Source organism: Photinus pyralis, unplaced genomic scaffold, assembly GCF_008802855.1.
Source record: "Photinus pyralis isolate 1611_PpyrPB1 unplaced genomic scaffold, Ppyr1.3 Ppyr1.4_LG10, whole genome shotgun sequence".
Classification (NCBI taxonomy): Eukaryota; Metazoa; Arthropoda; class Insecta; order Coleoptera; family Lampyridae; genus Photinus; species Photinus pyralis.
The window spans coordinates 124887-147597 of NW_022170250.1; the positions used below are offsets into that span (position 1 = coordinate 124887).

The 22711-nt window shown below is 40.3% G+C and overlaps 2 protein-coding genes and 1 long non-coding RNA gene across 4 annotated transcripts; 1 reads left to right on the top strand and 2 right to left on the bottom strand.

Annotated features, from left to right (window-relative positions):
- Nucleotides 1-2826: 2826 nt before the first annotated feature.
- Nucleotides 2827-4745, top strand: LOC116162159 (solute carrier family 35 member G1-like). The gene has a single exon (XM_031475707.1). It carries the CDS (start codon nucleotides 2863-2865, stop codon nucleotides 3886-3888), a length of 1026 nt encoding a protein of 341 aa, XP_031331567.1. The 5' UTR covers nucleotides 2827-2862; the 3' UTR covers nucleotides 3889-4745.
- Nucleotides 4746-7813: 3068 nt separating this feature from the next.
- LOC116161366 lies at nucleotides 7814-9994 on the bottom strand. Its single transcript, XR_004143395.1, has 3 exons — nucleotides 9706-9994; nucleotides 8316-9654; nucleotides 7814-8268 (listed from the first exon to the last, which is right to left on the bottom strand). It is a non-coding gene; the product is annotated as an uncharacterized LOC116161366 (long non-coding RNA).
- Nucleotides 9995-10499: 505 nt separating this feature from the next.
- Nucleotides 10500-21275, bottom strand: LOC116161367 (erythrocyte band 7 integral membrane protein-like). 2 transcript variants are annotated; one of them, XM_031474698.1, is made up of 6 exons: nucleotides 21109-21275; nucleotides 11915-12010; nucleotides 11709-11864; nucleotides 11568-11665; nucleotides 10944-11105; nucleotides 10500-10893 (listed from the first exon to the last, which is right to left on the bottom strand). In XM_031474698.1, the coding sequence occupies exons 2-6, from the start codon at nucleotides 12002-12004 to the stop codon at nucleotides 10617-10619; spliced, it is 783 nt and encodes a 260-aa protein (XP_031330558.1). In that variant the 5' UTR covers nucleotides 12005-12010; nucleotides 21109-21275; the 3' UTR covers nucleotides 10500-10616. The 2 variants fall into 2 exon arrangements, with proteins under 2 accessions (XP_031330558.1, XP_031330557.1); XM_031474697.1 differs by lacking the exon at nucleotides 21109-21275 and adding an exon at nucleotides 15808-15965.
- Nucleotides 21276-22711: the final 1436 nt, after the last annotated feature.

The window sequence follows — 22711 nt, forward strand, 5'->3', positions numbered from 1 at the left end:
AAAGTAGCTCCGGGGTTTGGGGGGGGCGGGGGGGGGGGCGATATGGAACACCCTCAACAGTTGAAAGCCCAGCAGTAGCAGTAGTAGGAGGACTCGACAAATCTTTTTCATGGAACGCTCTGTACTTTCATGGGGGTATTCATATAATGAAAATGGAACTATGCTACACTGGGGGTATGGAATAGCCCCCCGTCCCATCGGTAACACAGGGCTCCCACAGTAGTTTTTGGTATGATGATCATAAAAATTAATAAAAAAATTAATTAAAATAATTAATAATAATTTACTTTATCCTCTCCTCCAAAGAAGTATTTCAGAGAGAGTAGGTTCGGAGGTTTACAGTCTTCCGAACTATCCTGGACTCTAGATTTTGGATTCTGGATTACGATACTTGATTGGAGCTGTGTTATTCCGTGTGTATTTCAATCAAAGATAGCATATTAAATTCTCTTTTCAAAAAATAACCACATTAAAAAAATTCAAGTCTTTTTGAAATTTTTTTAATCATTTGAACCCTTTTTGATTGTTTGAAATCTTTTAATTATTTTGAATCGTTTTTGAATTTTGTTCATTCCTGATGGTGTGTTATATTTTTGAAAAGAGAATTTAATACGCTATCTTTTTTTATTAAAATGTGCAGGATGTTTCATGTAAAAAATAAGGTTAGTCCGATAACTTTTTTAACTGGTCCCATTAGTTATTTTGAAAACGGATAAAGAAACTTTTGTAATAAACATTTTTCCGCATCTCTTCCAAAAAGAAAAATATAAGGTCTCAATTTAAGGTCTCAAGAAAAAATGTTTTCCCGAGAAATTTTGGTGTAGTCGATTTTTGGTAAAAAAGGAAGGTTGTACACTGCCTTTTTTTGAGGCCCGAAAAAAAAATTGTCTCAGATCGACCGGGAAAAAAATATTTCTTATAGAATGTGCCCTGTAGGATCCATAATTTCAAACCGTTTTAAGATTGGGCTACCAGTTCAAAAGTTACAGCCCTTTGAATTTTCTTTCGAATTTGGTTTCTAGTCTATAACTTTTGATTTAGAAGTCTAATCGAAAAAGTACGAATTGTTTTGGATTCTACGCCCCAAAATTAATAAGAAAAAGTGTTTTCCCGAGAAATTTTGGTGTAGTCGATTTTTGGTAAAAAAGGAAGGTTATACACTGCCTTTTTTTGAGGCCCGAAAAAAAAATTGTCTCAGATCGACCGGGAAAAAAATATTTCTTATAGAATGTGCCCTGTAGAATCCATAATTTCAAACAGTTTGAAGATTGGGCTACCAGTTCAAAAGTTACAGCCCTTTGAATTTTCTTTCGAATTTGGTTTCTAGTCTATAACTTTTGATTTAGAAGTCTAATCGAAAAAGTACGAATTGTTTTGGATTCTACGCCCCAAAATTAATTAGAAAAAGTGTTTTCCCGAGAAATTTTGGTGTAGTCGATTTTTGGTAAAAAAGGAAGGTTACACACTGCCGTTTTTTGAGGCCCGAAAAAAAATTGTCTCAGATCGACCGGGAAAAAAGTATTTCTTATAGAATGTGCCCTGTAGAATCCATAATTTCAAACAGTTCGAAGATTGGGCTACTAGTTCGAAAGTTACAGCCCTTTGAATTTTCTTTCGAATTTCTTTTAATTATTTTGAATCGTTTTTGAATGTTGTTCATTCCTGGTGTGTTATATTTTTGAAAATAGAATTTAATACGCTATCTTTATTAAAGTGTACAGGATGTTTCATGTAAAAAATAAGGTTAGTCCGATAACTTTTTTAACTGGCCCCATATAGTTATTTTGAAAACGGATAAAGAATCTTTTGTGATAAACATTTTTCGTATCCCTTCCAACAAAGAAAAATATAGGTTCTCGATCTGAAGTTAACGATTTTTTTATTTTTCTCCGTATCTTTTAGGGAAGGGAATATTGTCAAATTTTGATTTGAGTCAAAAAGAGCGCATGGTGTAAAAGTGTCGAAAATGGGACAAATGTACATAAAAATACCGTCGCAGTAGTCCATATCTCCCTCCTTTTAGTGGCTCTCAAACAAAATTGAAAAAATGGCGATGCTCAGTCTTAAAAGCAAAATGTGATTCTGTTCGTCTGTACCTCCGTCCGTCTCTCTGGGTAGAAATAGAAAATTTACGCGTTTTTCATTTGTTTCTTCGTCATTTTTGCGTTCTGTTCTTAATTATTGGAAAAGATGGAAAGTGGAAGGCCGATGAAACTGGAAGACGAAAAGTTGATTGCCCGCGGCCCAAAACAGGAGAGTAGGTAACAGAGCAACAAACTAGAGACCAAGGTTGGAAATCTGAAGACTGGAAACAGGATTGATATCTGGAATGGAATGGAGCTGTGGGCCGACATTTTTTCACCATTTCTAAGAGGACATATGGAGTACATTTTTTGGAAAATTCTTAGATAGATTTCCATGGAGATCTATAGTCCCCCCCCCCTCTCTCTCTTCTCTCTTCTGTACCTGGTAGTGTTTCCGTTACACTATTTTCAAGGCAGCATCTAAAGCTAGTTAGTGCAGAATTGTGAGCGAAACTTACTCCCCGCCCCCCACTTACACTTACTTCATTTTGAGTTTTCGGATATCAGAAAGGAGTTACAGCACCCCCTAACCCCCTTGTCATATTTGAAAAAAACTGAAAACCGGCAACATTGCAACGGCAAATAGAAAATGGTTGGTGGTCCAAAACCCGAAACTGAAAATGGTGGTTGGTGGCGCGAATCAAGGCTGGTGGCAAAGGAAACTGTTGAACCCCGAAACAGGGAACGAGCAGAGTTGGAACAAAATGCTATACTTTGATTGGTGTGTTTTTACCTCGTGACTGATTTCTCTTTTCGTTTCAGGGTAATCGTGTGAACGATGCCGGAAAACGTAGAGCTTCAGCAGCTTGTCGACGAGGAACTCGAAGACGACGCCAGTAGCCAGCCGAAACGCAGCCTATGCAACTGCCCATACCTAGGACTGATACTAGCAACCCTAAGCTCCCTTTTCTTCTCGCTTTGCTCCGTGATCGTAAAATGGATGACCGACGTCGATCCGATCGCTTTGGCCGCCTACCGCTACATCGGCGTTCTCCTGCCCGCCATACCGATCCTAATCTACAAGCAGGAGTACGTCTTCCCGAAGGGGAAACGCATCATGCTGCTGCTGCGCTCGTTCACCGGTACGGCGGCGCTCATGCTGAGCTTCTACGCGTTCCGGCACATGCCGCTGGCGGACGCGTCGGTGATCGTCTTCTCGGTGCCCGTGTTTACGGCGGTCTTCGCGCGCATGTTCCTGAAGGAGCCGTGCGGCGTCTTTAGCGTATTTTCGGTTATTTTGACGCTGATCGGCGTCGTGTTCATCACGCGGCCGCCTTTGCTGTTCAGCGAGACCGTGGACGCGCTGGGCAGCTCGAGCGAGAAGTCCGAGATTTGGGGTGCGGTCGCCGCGTTCTCGGCGACGCTGTTCGGCGCGAGCGCGTACGTGCTGTTGAGGGCGCTGAAGGGTATACACTTCTCTGTGATCATGACTAACTTCGGGTCGTTCGCGTTGGTCCAGTGTCTTTTGGTGACGTGGATTATCGGCGGACTCTGCGTGCCACCGTGCGGGACCGATCGGTACTTGATAGTCGCCTTGGCTCTCTTCAGCTTCGGCGGGCAGATACTGCTGACCGTCGCGCTGCAGATGGAGCAAGCCGGTCCGGTCGCGATCGCGCGCAGTAGTGATATCGTGTTCGCTTTCATTTGGCAAGTTTGGTTTTTCGACGAGGTACCAAATAAGTACTCGGTCGGTGGAGCGTTCCTAGTCATGACTTCAGTCATACTGACTGCTCTCCGCAAGTGGGTTCTCGCTCTGCCCGATAACGCTAGCTTAAAAACCAAACTTAATATCTTATCAAAGTAGACCCGACTGATTATTGCAGCTATATCGGTTTATTCTAGTCAGCTTCATTTTGATTCTTGTGATTTGCCTAGTCGTTCTGGATGAGAGTCTTGGGGGGCCAAAAGAATTTTGTTTCTAGTTGACAGGCACAATTGACATATCTGTCAATTGATGCAATTGACATCTGTCATTAGAACAACTAAAATAGGAAGACATATCTATCAATTGCTGCGAATGTCACAGACAGATGTGTCAATTACTGCGAATGTGACAGCTAGACCTGTCAGTTACTGAGAATGTGACAGATAGATCTGTCATTTACTGCAAATCTGACAGATGTGTCAATTGCTGCGAATGTGACAGATAGATCTGTCATTTACTGCGAATCTGACAGATAGATGTGTCAATTTAAGAAAAAAATTGCCTATGGCCCTTTCAACTCCTTCCTAGTTTTGGATGTAATCGTACTGTGAAAATTAGATCGATAAAAATATTTTTTCATCAATCTAATCGTATGTATTCGGCGTCCTTTGAAATTGTGACACAGTATTATCTTCTCTTGCAGGGTTAGGATATGTCTAACTCGTAAATTCTAAATACTCCTAGGATTAGTATTCATGTTCACTACTACCGTAACACGGCGCAATAAAATTGGTGCAGCGTTCCGTTTTGAAAATAAGCGATGGCGTGGAGTACTGTGTAAAATGAAGTGGACGAAGTCACAGTTACTCCATCTGTTAAACACTGTCTAGATGAAGGTCTTATTCTGTGGTCTAGAAGTAGATTATTGATTGTTTGGTTTAATCATTACATATGTATTTTTGTGTAAAATGTTTTGTTTGTTTGCTCTAATCAATAAATTTGTTTATAAATAACGATTGCGCCTTATATTTTCAAGAAGATGGTATTATTAATCTTTGTGACCGTTTGACACTCTTAGAGTGGGAGGTGTTACACTCGGGGTTGTCTCAAATGCTTCGCAATGAAAAGTAAAAGAGCTCTACACAGAGCTATTTTTTAAAATCTACGCTCGTATAATGCAAGAGAAGAACCAAGATCTTGCCTTCCTCCAACATTTTCCAGGTATTCACAATAAAGTTTCACATCACCAGTACATGTGTCTCATCCAGAAGTTCTACCTACTCCCTTTAATTCTGACACTTCGTTTTCAAGATATTCGCTTCAATTTCACCAATAGATGTCTCGTCCAGACGATCCATTTTGCCGTTGTGAATACTCCCCTCCCAGAAACCTTTTTCAACATTCGTTCTTAAAGTTTTGCCATCACGAATGAATATATTTCTTCCAGACGCCCCAATCGCCCATTGTAAGTGCCTTCCTCCGACAATCCGCTCTTGAAATGTAAGGAATTATAACCGATCACGATAAGGAGTCGAGGAGGGGGATTAGGGTTGGCACAGAAATTGATTCCTTTCGGTGAGACCTTTCAAGAGTACCTACCATTAAGGATAAAACCAGTTCCTCCCCTCCCCGAACCCCCTATTTTGATAAAAGGTAAGAACGAAGGGCAGTAGTTGGTAGAAAACAGTTCCTTTTGTTGAGAGCTTCAAAAATCTATTTCTATCCCCTTCCCCATCCCAACGCCACCCACTGATCTCGAAAAGGAGTCACGCAGGAATGTCATAGTTTGTAGAAACCAATTCATTTCCATGAGACCTTTCATTAGAATACCATGAAGGGTAAACGTGCACCCACCTCCCCCAATTTTTAAGCTTTACTTGGCACTACTAAAGACATGCGTATGCAACTCTGAGACCTATTGGTTGTCGTATGTAAAAATTATGCACCTGTTTTACTTTCAAAAACGGCATTTCAGGAAATAATTCATGTGGGGAGGAGGGAGGGGGGCTTCTTACGACAACAAAATGTGACGACCCTTTTTTTACTTGTTAAAAATACCTACGCTAAAAGAGTGGTAAAGGGTAAAGGAAAGCGGGACAGTACTTGGAATAGAAGAAAAAGAGGGAGGCCGCAGGAGGAAGAACAGGAAAGGGTAGGAAAAGCTAGAAGATAGCACGAAAGCAAAGGAGGGTGCAGAACACGGCAGGAGAGCAGAATGCAAGCGAGAGAGCAAGGAGAAAAAGAAAGTAGAGTAGTAAACGGGTAAGAGGTGGCAGAAGAAACGAGTAGTTTTTTCGGCCTTTGTTGGGATAGAGCTGAAAATTTGTAGGGGGGTGTAGGCAAAAGAAAGAGAACTCTGTTCAGTAGATGCTCTTCTCTAATTAAGTAGGCAATGTAAGGTTAAAAGAAAGACAGAACATAAATAATGACAAAGGGGAGGCAGGAAAAGAAGGGAGAAGGCATGAGACTATCAGAAGCCAAAGAAACGCAAGAGATGAGAAAAAGTGTAACGGGGCGGGAGAGAGAAGGGGCGCACGTAGAAGGAGGGTGGAGGAGTCCAATCAAGAGAGAAAAAAGATGAGAGAGGAATGAAAGGGGCTGACAGGACGCAAAAAAGCGGTTATGAGAGGAAAAAAATAAAGATGGAATTAATGCACGGAGGGGAGTAGGAGAGGGAAGGGGCAGGACCTAACGTTAGAGTGCAGCAGATAGCAAAAATGGTTAGGATAATACTGAACTGGGGAGGATAAGAAATGAATAAGTAGAGGAGAGCCGCAAGATGGCGACAACATATAGGGTGACAAGAAGCGGGACAGGGTAGGAGAGAATAAAGATCTGGAAAGTACAGAGGGCGGCAGAAAAGTGTGGAATAAGAAAAGAAAGGGAGTGATAGGGCGGGGAAAAACCAAGTACGTAAAATAAAGAAAAAGATAGCAGAAAAGCGGGAGAAAGTCTGAGAGGACAGGAGAGATCAGGGAAGGGAGCTACGAGGGAAGTGGATAGCAGGGAGGGGGTAGTTAAAACATCGCAGAACATCAACGAGTGAGAACGAGATGGATGGGGTACGAGCAATCAGAAAGGGCAGTAGCTTCTTGTCTAATGGGGAGGATTAACGGTATCGGGGACTGCAGCAAAGAGAAGTGTGTGAGCAAGGGTGAGAAGGTACGAGAGGACAGGTAACTTGTTGATTGAGGTTGATGTCGATAAATACTGAAAATTAGGTTGAATTAAATTGAAAAAAAGACTAAACCTCCTCCCTCCTCCTTACTCGTTTATTAGGTATACCATTTTTAAATAATCAGTAAGTATAGAGGAGGTTCCAAGTAATTTATACAATTGAAGAGCAGGGAAGAGTGGGAGAGAGTAGAAGATAATAGAAAAAATACAGCGTGAAGGGGCAAAACAGAGGGAAGTTCGGCAAAAGAAGGTGGTTGGTGAGATATGGTAGGAGAAAGAAAAACAGTATGAGAGAGCACACGGAGGATAGTAAAAGGGAGAGAAGAGGAGAAAGAAAACACAACAGGCAAGGGAGGTTATATTAAAAAAACACACAAGAGAGGGAATATGATATTAAAGAACAAAACATGGTGTAGCAGGAGAGTGCATGAGAAGGATGGGGAAGGCAGGAATAAGGACGGGAACGTATAAAAGGGCGATGCCGAACATGAAGAACAGGAAAGGGCAGGGCTGGGAAGAAGAAAGAGGGCATTAAGGACATAATGCAGTGAGGGAGGGATTAGTAGAAGGCAGGAAGGAACAGCACCGTGCGGAAGGGCATGAGAAGACAGCGGAAAGCCAATAAAGAAGAAGACAGAATGACACGAAAGAAGAAGGCATGAAGGACATGAGAATGCGGAAAACGATGGGAGAGAGTATACGAAAACGAGACAGAACGGGAGACAGGGAAAGGGACGGTACAGACAGACATAAGAGACGGAGAATTAGTGGACACCACAGCAAAAAAAAATCACGCGTAGGTAAGCTAAAAATAAGTTTCAATTAAACCTAACAAATATGTTTAAGTAAAAGAATTTTAATTTGTTTATTGTTTATTTTCTATAATTAACAATAATTTACATTTTTTAATAATAATTTTATTTATGTATGTAGGAACCGTAAAAAAATGGAACCGAAAATTACTGAAGCCACAGAACCGAAACCGGTACCGGAACCCTTAAACAATCATTCTACTTAAATAGTGCGGAACCGGTTCCAACCCTTGCTTAATTCTGACCCACGATCCGTAAAACCCTTCTCTTGTGCTTCTAGCGATAAAAAAACTCTGGACAGAATGAAAGCTTTCCAAGGCAACTGGGTTATCTAGAGCTTTTCACTTTCGTAGGCATTTCCCTATGCACTTTCCAGGGCTCTCAAACGAGTCGCATGATTTCTAAAGAGGATGTTTTCAGAGCTTTCGCTCATACTAGCGTTTTGTAATTGAGATTCCTGAACCCTTGCCAGAGTCATTTTTGACGCCCTTCTAGGCATTATTTAGTGGTTTCTAGATTCCTCCAGCTTTCGAAAGGAAGCAAACGGCCCCTGGAAAAGACACAATTGACTCTGAAAAGCAATAGAAATATGGAAACCTTCTGGATTCTGTGCAGGGTGCAGTTTTAAAACTCTGGAAAATCCAGAGCGTTTCTGAGCGTTTTCCAGTGTTCGAGTCCCCTCCTAAACTCATTTCAGGAATTGTAGGTGCCCTGTAACACATTGGTGAATTATCTAGGTATTGTGGAGCCCTTTCCCGGTTCGCCTAGTTTTGGATATGGTACAAAAGGGCTACGGACGCTCTCTGAAAGACGTAAAAGGTTATGAAAAGCGCTGGAAAGTGCTTACTACAGCCTCTATTCTAATGCAGTGCAGTTTTTCAAGGATTTTCTAGAACGTTCGTGAGGATTTTGAGCCGCCAGAAGGGTTTTCCATCCCGTCGTGAACTTTTGAAATTCATTTCAGAACTTTACTGCATCCCTTCCAGGGAGTAGTGCTGTCTGTGTACTCTCCAGAGCTTTATCAATGGCATTTTAAAGCGGTAGAGTTTTCCAAAGTTGCGCTAGAACACCCGTAAGGATTTTGTGCCAATAACAGCGCTTTATATGTACTTCTGGAACCTTTCTCCGGGCCCTAGCCTTTTTCAGAGATTTTAGGACTGTCTATCTTTGGAAAGGGAACAGAAATCTTTCTAAAACCCCAAAAAAAACGCAACAGACTCTATAAAACACTAAAAATCTTAGGAAAGCGTTTAAAAAGTGCCTCCTATACTACTTTCCAGGATTTTTGATGCACTATATGCACAATCAAGCGCTTTTTAGGTTTATGTAACTATGTAAAGGGCAAAGAAAGCCTTCGGAAGTTCCCGAAAAAATAAGAGAGTTTGGAAAACGCTACCAAGCTACTAGAAATCCTTCTAAATCCTTTCCAGGGCGTTATTGGTGGAATTTAAAAGCAGATGAGCTTTCTAGAGCTTTTCTAGAACTTCCGTGATCATTTTGAGCTTATACCATTGCATTTTCGAGAATTTTAAACCTCGCCCAGGTATTCTTTACTTCCTTTCCTTTTGAACTCTCTACACTCTTCACAGGGCCCCCTAGATTTTTTCCACAGTTGCTCTGGGTACTTTCTAGGGTTCATTAGGAAGTTGTAAGCGCTTTCTAGACTCTCCTAGTTCTGGGAATGGTACAGTTGAAAGTTTTTGAAGGAACATATTAGATCCTGAAAAGCACTAGAAAGCTTTGGAATATTTTGTAGGGGTTTTCAGGAAATTGGAATTTTCCAGAGTTATTAGGTATAGAAACTTCGTAAGCATACTATGCTTTCTCAAAGTTTCCCAGCCCTTCTTCACTTCCACATTCAAAAGCCTTCCAGGGACTATCAAGCGCTTTTTAGGTTCATCTAACTTGGAAAGGGCACATAACGCTTTCGAAAGCTCTAAAAAAATTAAAACTTCGGGAAAGTGCGAAAAGGCGTTTTGGACCCTACAAGTGAAACTCCAAACTATTGGAGTTTTTCAGAGCTTTCTTAGAATTTTCGTGAGTATCTTGATCCCCGGTTCCAGGCCCTTCTAGGAGCTGTAGAGCGATTTCCAAGCTTAACTCGATTTGAAAAGTCGCGCAGAAAGTACTTGAACGCCTTGAAAAAGACGTAAGAGACTCTTCAAAGAACCCAAAGGCTTGGAAGGGTCTTTTGGTCGCTTTTCTATGCAATTTTGAGTTTTCTAAACCTTTCCAGGGCCCTCTTTCGGAGATGTTAGGTGCTCACTATGACATCTGTGTTGTGTGTGTGTGCTCTAGCTTTGAAGATGCCGCCGAAATCCCCTAAAACAGATAAAAGATTAAAAGCCTTAGAAAAGCCTATTCGACACTTTCCAAGGTCTTACAAAAAGAGTTTCTAAAGATTTTCCAGAATTCTCTTAAGATTTTGACCTTTTCCAATTTTTCTAAACACTTTCCTATAATCCCCAGATTCCCTCCAGTGACTTCAAGCACTCTCCATGTACCCTCCAGGGCTCCCTGGGAACTCTTGAAAGCTTTTTCGCCTTTCCAGTTCTGGAAAGAAAAAGAGACCTTGGAAGACACTAAAAGGATTTCTATACGTTTCTATACAAATCGCAAAATTACTGCAGAGAAACTTGACGCGAGGAGAATTGAGGGAGATTTTAAGGGAGTTTGAAAGGAAATTGAAAATTACTTGATAGGAACATGAAGGAAGTTTCACGTGAATTGAAAGGAAGTGGAGGAAACACGAGGAGTTTGAAGGGATCCAATTGAAAAAAGTTTGAGAATTGATTGGATCTGCCGCAAACAGACCGTAGGTCTTAGTTTATTTAATTCCTGAATGGCAACTTAAGTAAGAACATAATTTGTACTGTAAACACACTGCTTGATGCCAATCTAAGAACGTGCCTTGGGAACGAAAGCGGTTAAAAGGTCGATGGGCAGTGGAAACACAATCGTAGAGTTCTTCTCGGCCGAAATCGTGTTGAGGGTCTGCAGGTACCTCAGTTGTAGGGCCGCGGGCGACTCTGAGATAACGTCCGCGGCCTCCTTAAGCGCACGCGATGCCTTCATCTCGCCCTCCGCAGCAATAACCTTGGCTCTGGCTTCGCGCGACGCCTCCGCTTCGGCAGCCATCGCCCTCTGCAGTTGAGTCGGCAGACTCACGTCTTTACTATTGGGCATGCGCGTTATTTCACTGACAAACGGTTAGGGGTTGCTTACATTTCGACTCGTTCGACTTTAACTCCCCACGGATGGGTGGCTTCATCGAGTACTTCCTGCATCGCCGCCGAAATGGACTCGCGCTCCGATAGAACGTCGGTAAGGTTCTTCGTGCCCAGTATGTTTCTCAGGGAGGTCATCGCCAGCATCATCGTCGAGTGACTGCCAAATTAAAATCAACGTACATCCAGAGTACAATTTTTGGTGCACACCAAAAATTCAAATTCAAATTAATTCACGTTAATTTACATTAATTCAAATTAATTCACATTAATTCAAATTAATTCACGTTAATTTAAATTAATTCACGTTAATTTAAATTAATTCAAGTTAATTCAAATTTAATTCACGTTAATTCAAATTTAATTCACGTTAATTCAAATTAATACCAGTTAATTCGAATCAATTCACGTTAACTCAAATTAATTCACGCTAATGCGAATTAATTCACGTTAATTCGAATTAATTCACGTTAATTCAAATTAATTCACGTTAATTCAAATTAATTCACGTTAATTCAAATTAATTCACGTTAATTCAAATTAATTCGCGTTAATTCAAATTAATTCAGAGGAGTGTACACCAAAAATTCAAAGTTGTTTCCCCCTAGTCCAAGACACTTACCGGAAATCTGTAACCTTTACCACCGCATTGAGTGGATCTTCTACTCTGTAGTAGACCACGGCATCCACCATAATCGTTACCGCATCCTTCGTGAGAGCCTAAAAGACTTTGGAACCTTACACAAAACATACGGGTTGTTACCTCCTGAGCTGGTATATCAAATGAGACCGTTCGGAGATCGACGCAAGTGTAACTGTCAATGCATGGAAGCACGAAGAACGTACCGGGCCCGATCGCTCGACCTTTCTTCAATCTTCCCAGTCGAAAGATGACCGCGCGTTCGAACTCGGCTACGACCTACGAATTGGACAATGAGGCTCGTCCGTTTTAATGCACGACCAACTTACTTTAATGCAGACAAATACCGCCAGCGGCATCGTGAAGATGAAGAAGAGGATCGATGCGACCGTGACGATGCACTCGATTCGAGTTCCCATGGTGTGCTGAAAGCAAAAATCACTGTGTTAATTTTTATCAAATTTCTTTTGCTCTGGAAAGGGCAAACGAGAATGAAAAACTCTAAAGAGCTGCCAAAAATGCTGTGAGCATTTTAGATACTGCTCCCAAGAGCGTTCTAGGCTCTGGACAGAATTAAAGCTTTCCATGGCAGGTGCATTTCTAGAGCGTTTCAATTTTGTGGGCATTTTGAGCGTGATAGAGGGTTTTCTATGCAATTAAACTTTTAGATACGGATTTTCGAGTCCTCTAGATTCGTTCCAGAGACATTGAGCGCTCTCTATGCACTTTCCAGAGCTCTCGTGGGCTTTTTTGACTCGAGTAACTATGTAAAGGACCCTCCGAAAGCTCTCGAAAGTATCCAGAGTAGGCACTGGGAAGCACCAGAGGGTTCTGAAAAGCATTTTGGGGGATTTACAGAGTCTCATGAATTCTAAAGATGTTTCCAGTGCGTTTGAAGAACTTTCGCGTTTTGTAATCGCTTTTGAAACTCATAAACTCTTTCCATAGCCTTGTATATCATTTAGAGTAATTTTTTGAGCGGTTTCTAGATTCCCATAGCTTTCGAAATGACACGAACGGTTTTGGAAGGCTCTTGAAAAGACTCTAAAAGCACAGAAAGATTTGGGAAGCCTTCTGCATCCTTTACTTTATTTTAAAAGCGGTTGTATTTTCCAGAACTTTTCCGTGCATTTTTCCAGTGGTCAAATAATAATAATAATAATAACGTTTATTGACCTCATAAACACAAATACACTATAATCTTTTAGATACTGTAGCGCAGGAATTCCCTTCCCAGAGCGTCCTAAATTCCTTCTGGGAAATGTGCAGGATTTTCAAGAACCTTTTCTAGAAGATTTTGGGCTGAAAAAAAGCGTGTTGAACTTTTTTAATTTATTTCAGGCATTAGTAGTAGATCCCCTCCAGAGAGTAGTGCTCTTTATGTACTTTTCCGAGCTCTCCGGGTACTATTAAGTCCATTTTAGCGCCTCAGCTAGTATTGGAAAGGGAAAACACGGTCTGTAAAATAAGGGAAAGCCGAGGGGCAAGCAGTAGAAAGTTTTGAAAAACCTTCTAGGGGCTTCCCAAATCCTTATGAATGAATTTTAGAGCGCTAGGGTTTTCCAAAGCTTTTCTGTGCATTTTTTCAGTGGTTAAAACCCTTCCCAGAGCCTCCTAAATTCCTTCTAGAAATTGTGCAGGATTTTCAAGAAACCTTTCTAGAAGAAAAAAACTTATTCTGTGCCGTGTTGAACCTTTAGTTTATTCCAGGCCTTTTTTGGCTCGAAAAAAAAATTGTCTCAGATCGACCGGAAAACAATATTTTCTTATAGAATGTGGCCTGTAGAATCCATAATTTCAAACAGTTCCAAGATCGAGCTACTAGATCAACAGTTACAGCCTTTTGAATTTTTTGCCGAAATTGGTTTTTTGCCCATAACTTTTGATTGAGACGTCTACTCGAAAAAGTACGAATCGTTTTGGATTCTACGCACCAAAATTAATAAGAAAAAGTTTTTTCCTGAGAAATTTTGGTGCAGTCGATTTTTGGTAAAAAAGGAAGGTTATACACTGCCTTTTTTTGAGCCCCGAAAAAAAATTGTCTCAGATCGACCCGGAAAACAATATTTTCTTATAGAATGTGGCCTGTAGAATCCATAATTTCAAACAGTTCCAAGATCGGGCTACTAGATCAAAAGTTACGGCCCTTTGAATTTTATGTCGAAATTCTAACAGCGCCAATCGATAGCCCTGGTCGAGACCTTTCCAACGAGGGGTCGGAAGGCATATCTACGACGCACCGTTCTCGAGATATTCCGGTTTGAAATTTCGACCAAAAATTCTGACAAACCGGAATATCTCGAGAACGGTGCGTCGTAGATATGCCTTCCGCCCTCGTTGGAAAGGTCTCGACCAGCGCTATCGATCGGCGCTGTCAGAATTTTTTTTGGCCCGAAAAAAAATTGTCTCAGATCGACCGGAAAAAAATATTTTCTTATAGAATGTGGCCTATAGAATCCATAATTTCAAACAGTTCCAAGATCGAGCTACTAGATCAAAAGTTACAGCCTTTTGAATTTTTTGCCGAAATTGGTTTTTTGCCCATAACTTTTGATTGAGACGTCTAATCGAAAAAGTACGAATCGTTTTGGATTCTACGCACCAAAATTAATAAGAAAAAGTGTTTTCCCGAGAAATTTTGGTGAAGTCGATTTTTGGTAAAAAACAGGGTAGATCCCTTTCAGAGGGTAGTGGTCTCTATGAACTTTCCCGGGTTCTCCCTCGGGCTCTCCGGGCACTATTAAGTCCATTTTAGCGCCTCAGATAGTATTGGGAAGGGGGAAACGCGGTCTGTAAAATAAGGGAAAGCCGAGGGCACGCAGTAGAGTGCTTTGAAAAACCTTCTAGGGGATTCCCAAAACCTTATGAATGAATGTTAAAGCGGTAGGGTTTTCCACAGCTTTTCTGTGCATTTTTCCAGTGGTTTAAACCCTTCCCAGAGCCTCCTAAATTACTTCTAGAAATTGTGCAGGATTTTCAAGAACCTTTTCTAGAAGATTTTGGGCTGAAAAAAAGCGTGTTGAACTTTTTTAATTTATTCCAGGCATTAGTAGTAGATCCCTTCCAGAGAGTAGTGCTCTCTATGTACTTTTCCGAGCTCTCCGGGTACTATTAAGTCCATTTTAACGCCTCAGCTAGTATTGGAAAGGGAAAACACGGTCTGTAAAATAAGGGAAAGCCCAGGGGCAAGCGGTAGAAAGTTTTGAAAAACCTTCTAGGGGCTTCCCAAATCCTTATGAATGAATGTTAAAGCGGTAGGGTTTTCCGCAGATTTTCTGTGCACGTTTCCAGTGGTTAAAACCCTTCCCAGAGCCTCCTAAGTTCCTTCTAGAAATTGTGCAGGATTTTCAAGAACCCTTTCTAGACTTATTTAATTTATTCCAGGCCTTAGTAGGTCCCTTCCAGAGAGTAGTGATTTCCAAGCTTTCAACCTTTTTGAATCTTTCCCCGGTCCCCTTGGCCTTTTCAGGGTTTTTAGGATTGTCTAGCTTTGGAAAGGGAACAGGAAGTCTTCTCAAAAAGATACAAAAGATTCAGACTTTCCAGAGTCGTGTAAGTGCAATTGAAACGCAGTTGATCATTCCAAAGCGTTTTTAGAACTTGCCTCGCATACTACTATCTAGGATTGTTGACGATCAAGCGCCTTTTGGGTTTATATAACTTTGTAAAGAACAAAGAAATTATTCGAAAGCTCTCGAAAATACATGCGCGAAAGCTTTAGAAAGCGCTCTCTAGAGCTTTTCTAGAACCTTCATGAACATTTTGAGCTCATACCAGATTTTTTTGCAATTTCCCCAATGTTTCTTGAACTCATTCCAACGTTTTCTGTCTCTTTGACCGTTTTGCACTCTTCCCAAGGCCTCCTACTTTCTAGGGCTCCCTAGACACTTGTAAGTGCTTTCTAGACTCTTCTAGTTTTGGGAATGGCACAGTGGAAAGCTTTGAAAGGACATAATGGATCCTGAAACGCACTAAAAAGCTTTGGGAATGCCTTCTGGGAGATTTTCAAAATTGGGGAAAGTGGAAAATTGCCTGTATATGGCAAAAGTAACTTTTACCCAATTAAAGCCCCTTTTTCTTTAAAAAATTATTAGTAATTCGAGGAAGGAAAGTGTGTTGAACCTTTTCTGAATGTAGTGATAAGTTCTTTAATTTTTTATTGAGTGCCAGTGCTGTACACCAACTTAGGTACTAGATAGAAGTCAAGGTAAAAATAACTCACCAAGCCCTACAGTGAAAAAGTTACTCAAAAGGAGCGATATCGACACATTCCATCGCGAAACACGGTCACGACACAACTGGTGACGAATATAAAGTTACGCCTTATCATACGAAAGTTCGAAGGCCACCGTGTTTGCAATAAACGGGTTACATAAACCTCCTGTTATTATTAGAAACCAAATTCATTTATTCTGGAAAAATTAGCTCACTAACATAGGCGCCGACATGACAAAATTTTTGGGGGGGCCCAAACATTTTTACGTACCTGCATAGGGTATCGGGTTACGGGTATAAGTAAAAAAAAACATTTTTATAACAACTTTTATTGACTTTGAGTGAACGTACGAATTTTTGCATTTTTAGTAGGTGTAAGGTGCAGGTACCTATCTTTATCCTTTATCTCAGAAAGAAAAACTATGACGTCACATCAGGAGTCAGATTATTGCTTCTTAGAAGTGTCAACGGTTTCCTACCTTGGGACGGTTTGTTATTGCATTTTGCATTGAGGTTTATTGTTGAGTCTAAAGCTGATTATGCAGTTTCAAGATTTGGTGTAAGTAACCACGAATACGAATACGGTATATAATTGTCACTTATTCAGAATTAGGGGAGCTGAGCCCCTCCAGTATAAATATTGGAGGGGCTGAAAGTGCTCGGCCACCCCTAAGTCGGCGCCTTTGCTCACTAACCCTAACCCTTCCTGAGTGACTTGGAACCCTCACTGGTATCGCATTTTGCCCAAAAAAAATGGCCCTTTGAGACCCGTTTTCGAAAGCTGATGCTGTAGTATTGGTCATGAGATTTGTATTACTTTTGGTAGCAGTTCCCTATAATCGACCAAAACTCAAAAAATCCAAAAATAAGAAAAAAAAACAGAATCGAGTGAGAACTGCACATCAAAAATCCGTGAATCTCATATCTGGGACATCCAGGAAAAGCCTTTGGACGTTTCTCTGTGAAAATGAATGTAGGAATAGTGACAGTTGGGAACAGTCTTCAAGAGAGAGCAGCCCTTACATCTCTCCAGAGTCATTAAAAAAATTTAATTACATTTAAAAGTATTTATTATCCGGGCCTTGCAAAGCCTTTAGGGCCATTACAAGGTTCTGGTGTATTTAAGGGTCTGTAAATATCTTAAGGACTTTTAAGATCTGTTACTTCCAAACGGCCTACAAACGATTCTAACGGGTCCAAAGGGTTAGCTATACAGATTGGAAGAAATGTCACCCAAAGAGCACTATCCTACCAGCGTCACCCGTTCGAGATCTATGAATTTTTAAAGTTTCGCTGAATTTCCAAACGAAAGATAGAGCAAAAGGAACCAACCTATTCTAAATTTTCGTCCAGCAAATTAAATTGTTGGAATTTAGTAAGCCAATAAATCAAAATTGGGTTAAGGTGAAAAAAAGTTTCTATATAATAAAAAAATTATAAAAGAAGCAATAATTAACTCCACAATGGCAATTTAATAAGCAATTAATTTAGGGTGTAACTCTGAAATGAATTCCTTTATAATTGGGTAATTAAATGGGAACTGTTTGAGAGTGCCATCTCGCGAGAGTAAAGTGCTTTAATTAAGTTAATTGCAGCTACGGTTTTAATTTGATTTAATTAAACCCTGGAAATTACGTAAGCAATATAGCATCTAAGACCACTCGAACCATTATTTCATTACAATAGGTATATGATGTCAGAAAAATCATAGAAAAAAAATTATGCAGGTTTTACCTTCGCCCTGTTTCCAAAATGTGTCTGGTTGATAGTGGCATGCTGTATTCCAGTGGCGTATCAAAGCTAAAACTTACGGAGCAACCCGTATTTTATTAAAGAATTGGAAAGCTCTTGAGGAGTACGTAACATATTATTACCCTTAACTTTAACGATTTTGTTGTTACAACGTTTTTTTCCTTAAAATATGACTATATTTTGAATTTTTCATGAAGACTAAATCGCGCCAGCGCGGCGGTTGTTTTGAGTTGAGCACAGGCTAAGACCCCTTCCATTTTCAAATCATTTTTTAGGTCTTTGATCGGAAAGAAAAACAATTTTGATTGACCTTCGCCAAATGTCATATTATTTCATTGCATTTTGTTGAGTATAGGAAACTTTACACATGCACCGCTTCATAGGGAACGTGAACGAAAATATGTCTGGCGCTAGTCAGCGATATTACGAACTGTATTGCGGAAAGCGAACACGGTTGCCACGATCTCATGGAACAGTTTTTCTCCGAGCACGCGAGAAAATTTACTATTCGTTTAAAAGGATAGGGTAGTTGAGATCGTTGCGGTATTTCTACCGGAAGAGATTCAAATAGTGAATGAAGGGGGGAGCGCGAATATCTTGCTTGGGTCAATTAATTTTAAACTTGCGGTGTATTAAACAATTAATAACGAGAGTTCAAACAAGAACAACACCAAACTGGGTTCTTCTAGGTTGATGTAAAGACTTTAAAACCTTTATTGGCCTTTAGCAGCTTTGAACTCCTTTAAAGACCTCGGCGAGTCTTCAAGAGTTGCAAGATTTAAGAGCTTTTGGAGTGATCAGTAGCCTTTTGCGAACTTTAAAATTCTTTAAAAAACAAACCTGAAAAGCGTTCAAGCGCCTTTTGTAATCTTCTTGAACCTAATATTTAAGAACACCTTTAGAACGCGTAATAAACTCTTTAATTCAAGCGTTTTTAAGGGCGCAGCCTCAATGGTTTAAAAGGGTTTTAATAGTTTTTATAAATATATTTATTTGGAGTTTTAATGGTTGATCTAAGGGTCTCTAAATTGTTCGAGAAACATAGATAGATAGATTCTTTTAATAGTCTACAAAAGTCTTCTAAAGGCTTTTAGGGTCTCATTGAAAGGCTTTTCTGAGCCTTATTAAACGCCTATGATCGATGTAAACAGTCTCCAAGGGTAAGTAGCCTTAACATTCCTCAAGGAACCCCCCCCCCCCCCTATACAAATAGTTTATTTACACGAGTATACGAATGGAGATAATGATGGTAGAGGGAAAAGGAATGGGTTCTGAAATCACGATCTGATCGTGACCCCCCAGTTGCATACATTACCCCCCAGTGTTCGAGTTTATTTATATGAGCATACGAATTATTTCAAGGAGATAATGGTGAGTGTAGGGAAGGGGTAATTAAATGTTTACTTTTACTGGGGGGTTACTCCATACCTCCCAGACCCCCCTCCCCCATTAAATTTTTCTTTTCACTCCTTTTTACCCTCGGGTAGTACGTTCTCCCTCAAAACGTTTAGTCCCAAAAACTCTTTTGAAAAATGAAGATGTAAGTCATAAGGATACTAAACATTTTGGAGAAGAACGTAGCACTGGGGGTTTGGGGGGTTTGGAATACCCCCCAATACGCGAAGAGTTTATTTATATGAGAATACGAATGATCTCATTGAGATAATTAATTGTAGGGAATGGGTCATTAACTTTTCCATTTTACTGGGGGTTTTTGGAAACATGATCATATCCTTTTGTGTAAAATAGTATGCCATAGAACATAGCACCGGAGGGTCTGGGGCCCCCAGCAAAGGAAGAACTTAGAAACGCGGGGAGGATTGAAAAATACCCAACGAAGAAAGAATCGGCGCTCTGACCCTCAGTACTATCATGGGGGTTTTTGTGAAATGAAAATCGGACCACTGTATATAGTATACTGAGGGGGGGGGGGATTCCATATCTCCCATACCATCCAATAACGCTTTCCTCCACAAACCGTTTATCTCTCAATACTTCCATGATCGTTTTTATGAAAATAATCAGATCCTCCTCTGCAGAATAGTATTCCATAGAACATAGCACCGGGGGGTCTGGGGTGTGGAATTTAGAAAGTCGGAGAGGATTGAAAACCATCTAACGAAGAAGGACTCAACTCTCTAACCATCAGTACTATCACGGGGGTTTTCTGGAAATGACAGTCGAACCACTGTATATAGTATACTGGGGGCTATTCCGTACTCCTAACCCCCCGGTGATACGTTCACCCTCAAAACATTCAGCCTTAAAAACGCTTGAAAAATTAAGGTGTAACTCGAGGTGTAACTGTTAAAGATACTAAACATTTTGGGGATGAAAGTAGCACCGGGGGGGGCTCGGGGTCTTATACTCCCAGTCAATGAAGAAATTCTTCATATGAGGGGGGGGGGTATTCCATACTCAGACTCCCAGTGGCATGTTCACCCTCAAAACGTTCAACCGGACGTTCATCCCTAAAAACTCTTGAAAAATTAAGGTATTGAGGTGCCAAAGACACTAAACATTTTGGAGAAGAACGTAGCACCGAGGGGTCCCCAGTATACGAAGAGTTTATTTGTATGAGTATACGAATGATCTCATGGAGATAATGGCGATTGAAGATAAAGCGTCATTAAATTTTCCTTTTAACGCGAGGGGGGGGGGGAGATTCCATACACAAATAGAACAATTTAAATCGTCATTATTTATTAAACCACGACACATCGAAAAATTGTGCTACGAATAGTGAGGTATAATCCACGTAAGGGAATGTCGGCGAGTTGTTCTAAGGTTGTAGGCGTGCGCTAGAAATTGAATTGAATTGAAATACGTTGATTGCGGATAGGACTAAGGGGTTCTATTTTCAGGTTTCAAAAACGGCAGCACACATTCAATTCACTTTCAAATTAGTACAATACACCAATACACGCCATTTGTAGATTACCTACATCAGCGCCCCTAGTGTTAATCTGAATCGTGAATGTTTAACAGCTGTTTTTTTCAAAAAATGATTAAAGGGATACGTGTCAGAAGGGTCGTCAGAGGCCAGGTGGTGCAGCTGCCGAGATCCCCTTTGTATCGTTCCGCTTTCTGGAGATATACCTAGATGATCGTCTAAAATTACACTTACAATTAATTTATTTACTAAATTGAATATTAAACTAATTGACGCCTACTTCATTCAAATGTAAATGCAATCAATTATACCGATATTTTTGACTCATTAATCATGTCAAAGTGATTTTCGTATCATTTTTCATCCATTTGTTTATGAAACAAATTCCTCATTTTGGAATGTATTTAAACCAATACAATTTGTTTTTAATTTTTCTACTTTCTTTAATTTGTGCACTTCAAGATATTTTCCACATGTTCTAAAATTCATTTAAATTTGTAATTCTTTAGACAATTAAATAATTTAAAAAAAACCTTTTTAGGTTGTGCTACAGCAACCGCCCACTTTTGATTATACTTACGATTAGGATTTAAGTACAGTTTAATTAGAGGTCCCCCCTCCCAACGACCAAAGTTTTGTAATGGCAATGTGTAAATAACGTACCGTTTGCAGATGCCGATAATTCAAAATTCCCTACCAGAAGTCGACAAAGAACTATCCAGAAAATTAAAAGCGGTCACTCACAATCACAAATCAACAAAATTAACGAGACCGAAATGGTAAAAATTCTAGTTTTACGTTAAACCGATTGATAGCAATATCACTATTTAACCGCACGCCTCGGCCTCCGTGTAAGTACGTAACTAAAATTTGCGTGACGTTTTTCGGCGGGCTAGTATTTTTCAGCAAAGCGTGTCAGTTCAACGACCAGCCGCGGCATCGTTACGTAAAAATCGTAGCTTTTGGGGAACAATTCGAAAGAGGGAGACTTGGCGCCGGAAAGGTAAATAGGCCAACTTGCGCAGTTTGATGTCTGACTGGGAGCGTTCGCAATGGGGAAGTCTGAAAATTAAGATTTATTGGGGTCAATGAAGGGGTTGTATAATTTCACTTCATAAATATTGTTTAGGGTCATTCAATCTATGATGGCTTTATGTTTTCCACTCTATTTTTCTAAACCTAATGTCACTTTCAGTTCCTGTTCCGGTCTCGATTGCGAGAGTATAGTTTTCAGCTGGAAGTTTTCTGTCTCCCAATTCCCTGTTCCACCCAAAACATTTAGCATTAATTAGAAACGACAATAGGAATAGTTTGTCATCCAACATCCAGTTTTGATTAAAATAGCTCAGCAATAACTCTCTTGCCATTGGAATATCTGCATTAGAGGGAACTCTGGCTCCTGGTGTTGGCCCCTCCCCCGGGGGTTCCATTAGTTTCCGATGCCTCCATCCTTTGGTCTCGTTTCTTTCCTTCTTGTTTCTCCGCTTTCTTATTGTTGGCCTCTCTTTCTGTCTCCTCCTCCTCCTCTTCGCTGTTGATGCTTATGTCTGATTCTTCCTCAATCTCCAGTACTCTTCTGCTTTCTTTCTTCATTTTGTGTTTGTCGCTCCGCTCTTCCCCATTAGGTGCTTTCAAAGATTTTCCAAAAGCCGTTAAGTAACTTTCCAGGCTTCAAAAGACATTTACCTACATCTTTAAATGCCTGGCTAGAATCCAAGAATCGGACCTTGAAGAACCTTTAAAAGTCTTTAGGAACCACTAAATGCCACAAGATACCTTCAAAGGTTTACAAGAATTTCCAATAGACTTTAAGCAACTTTTTAAAGGCTTTTAAAAGAATGTGCCCGGTCCGGTCCTTTGGAAGTGATTAGGAGCCACCAACTGTCATTAGGTGCTTTCAACCCCTTTCAAAAGTTTACAGGAATTTCTAAAAGCCTCTGAATAACTCTCTAAAGCCTTTTTAAAGCATGTGCATTTTTCAAGGTCATATCTAAAAACTAAGAAACGAGCCTAGAATAAGCTTTAGAAATCTTTAGGAGGCACCAGGTGCCATTAGGTGCTTTCAAATGTCTTTAAAAGTTTACAAGAATTTCCAAAAGCCTCTAGAGCCTTTTAAAGACGTATATTTTTACAGGGTCCTGTCTAAAGTCTAAAAAACGAGCCTTCAAGGATCTTTAGAAGTCTCAGGAATTTCCAAAATCCTCAAGAAACGAGCCTTAAAGGACTATTAAAAGGCTTTCGGAGACACAAAGGCTTTAAGGCTCCC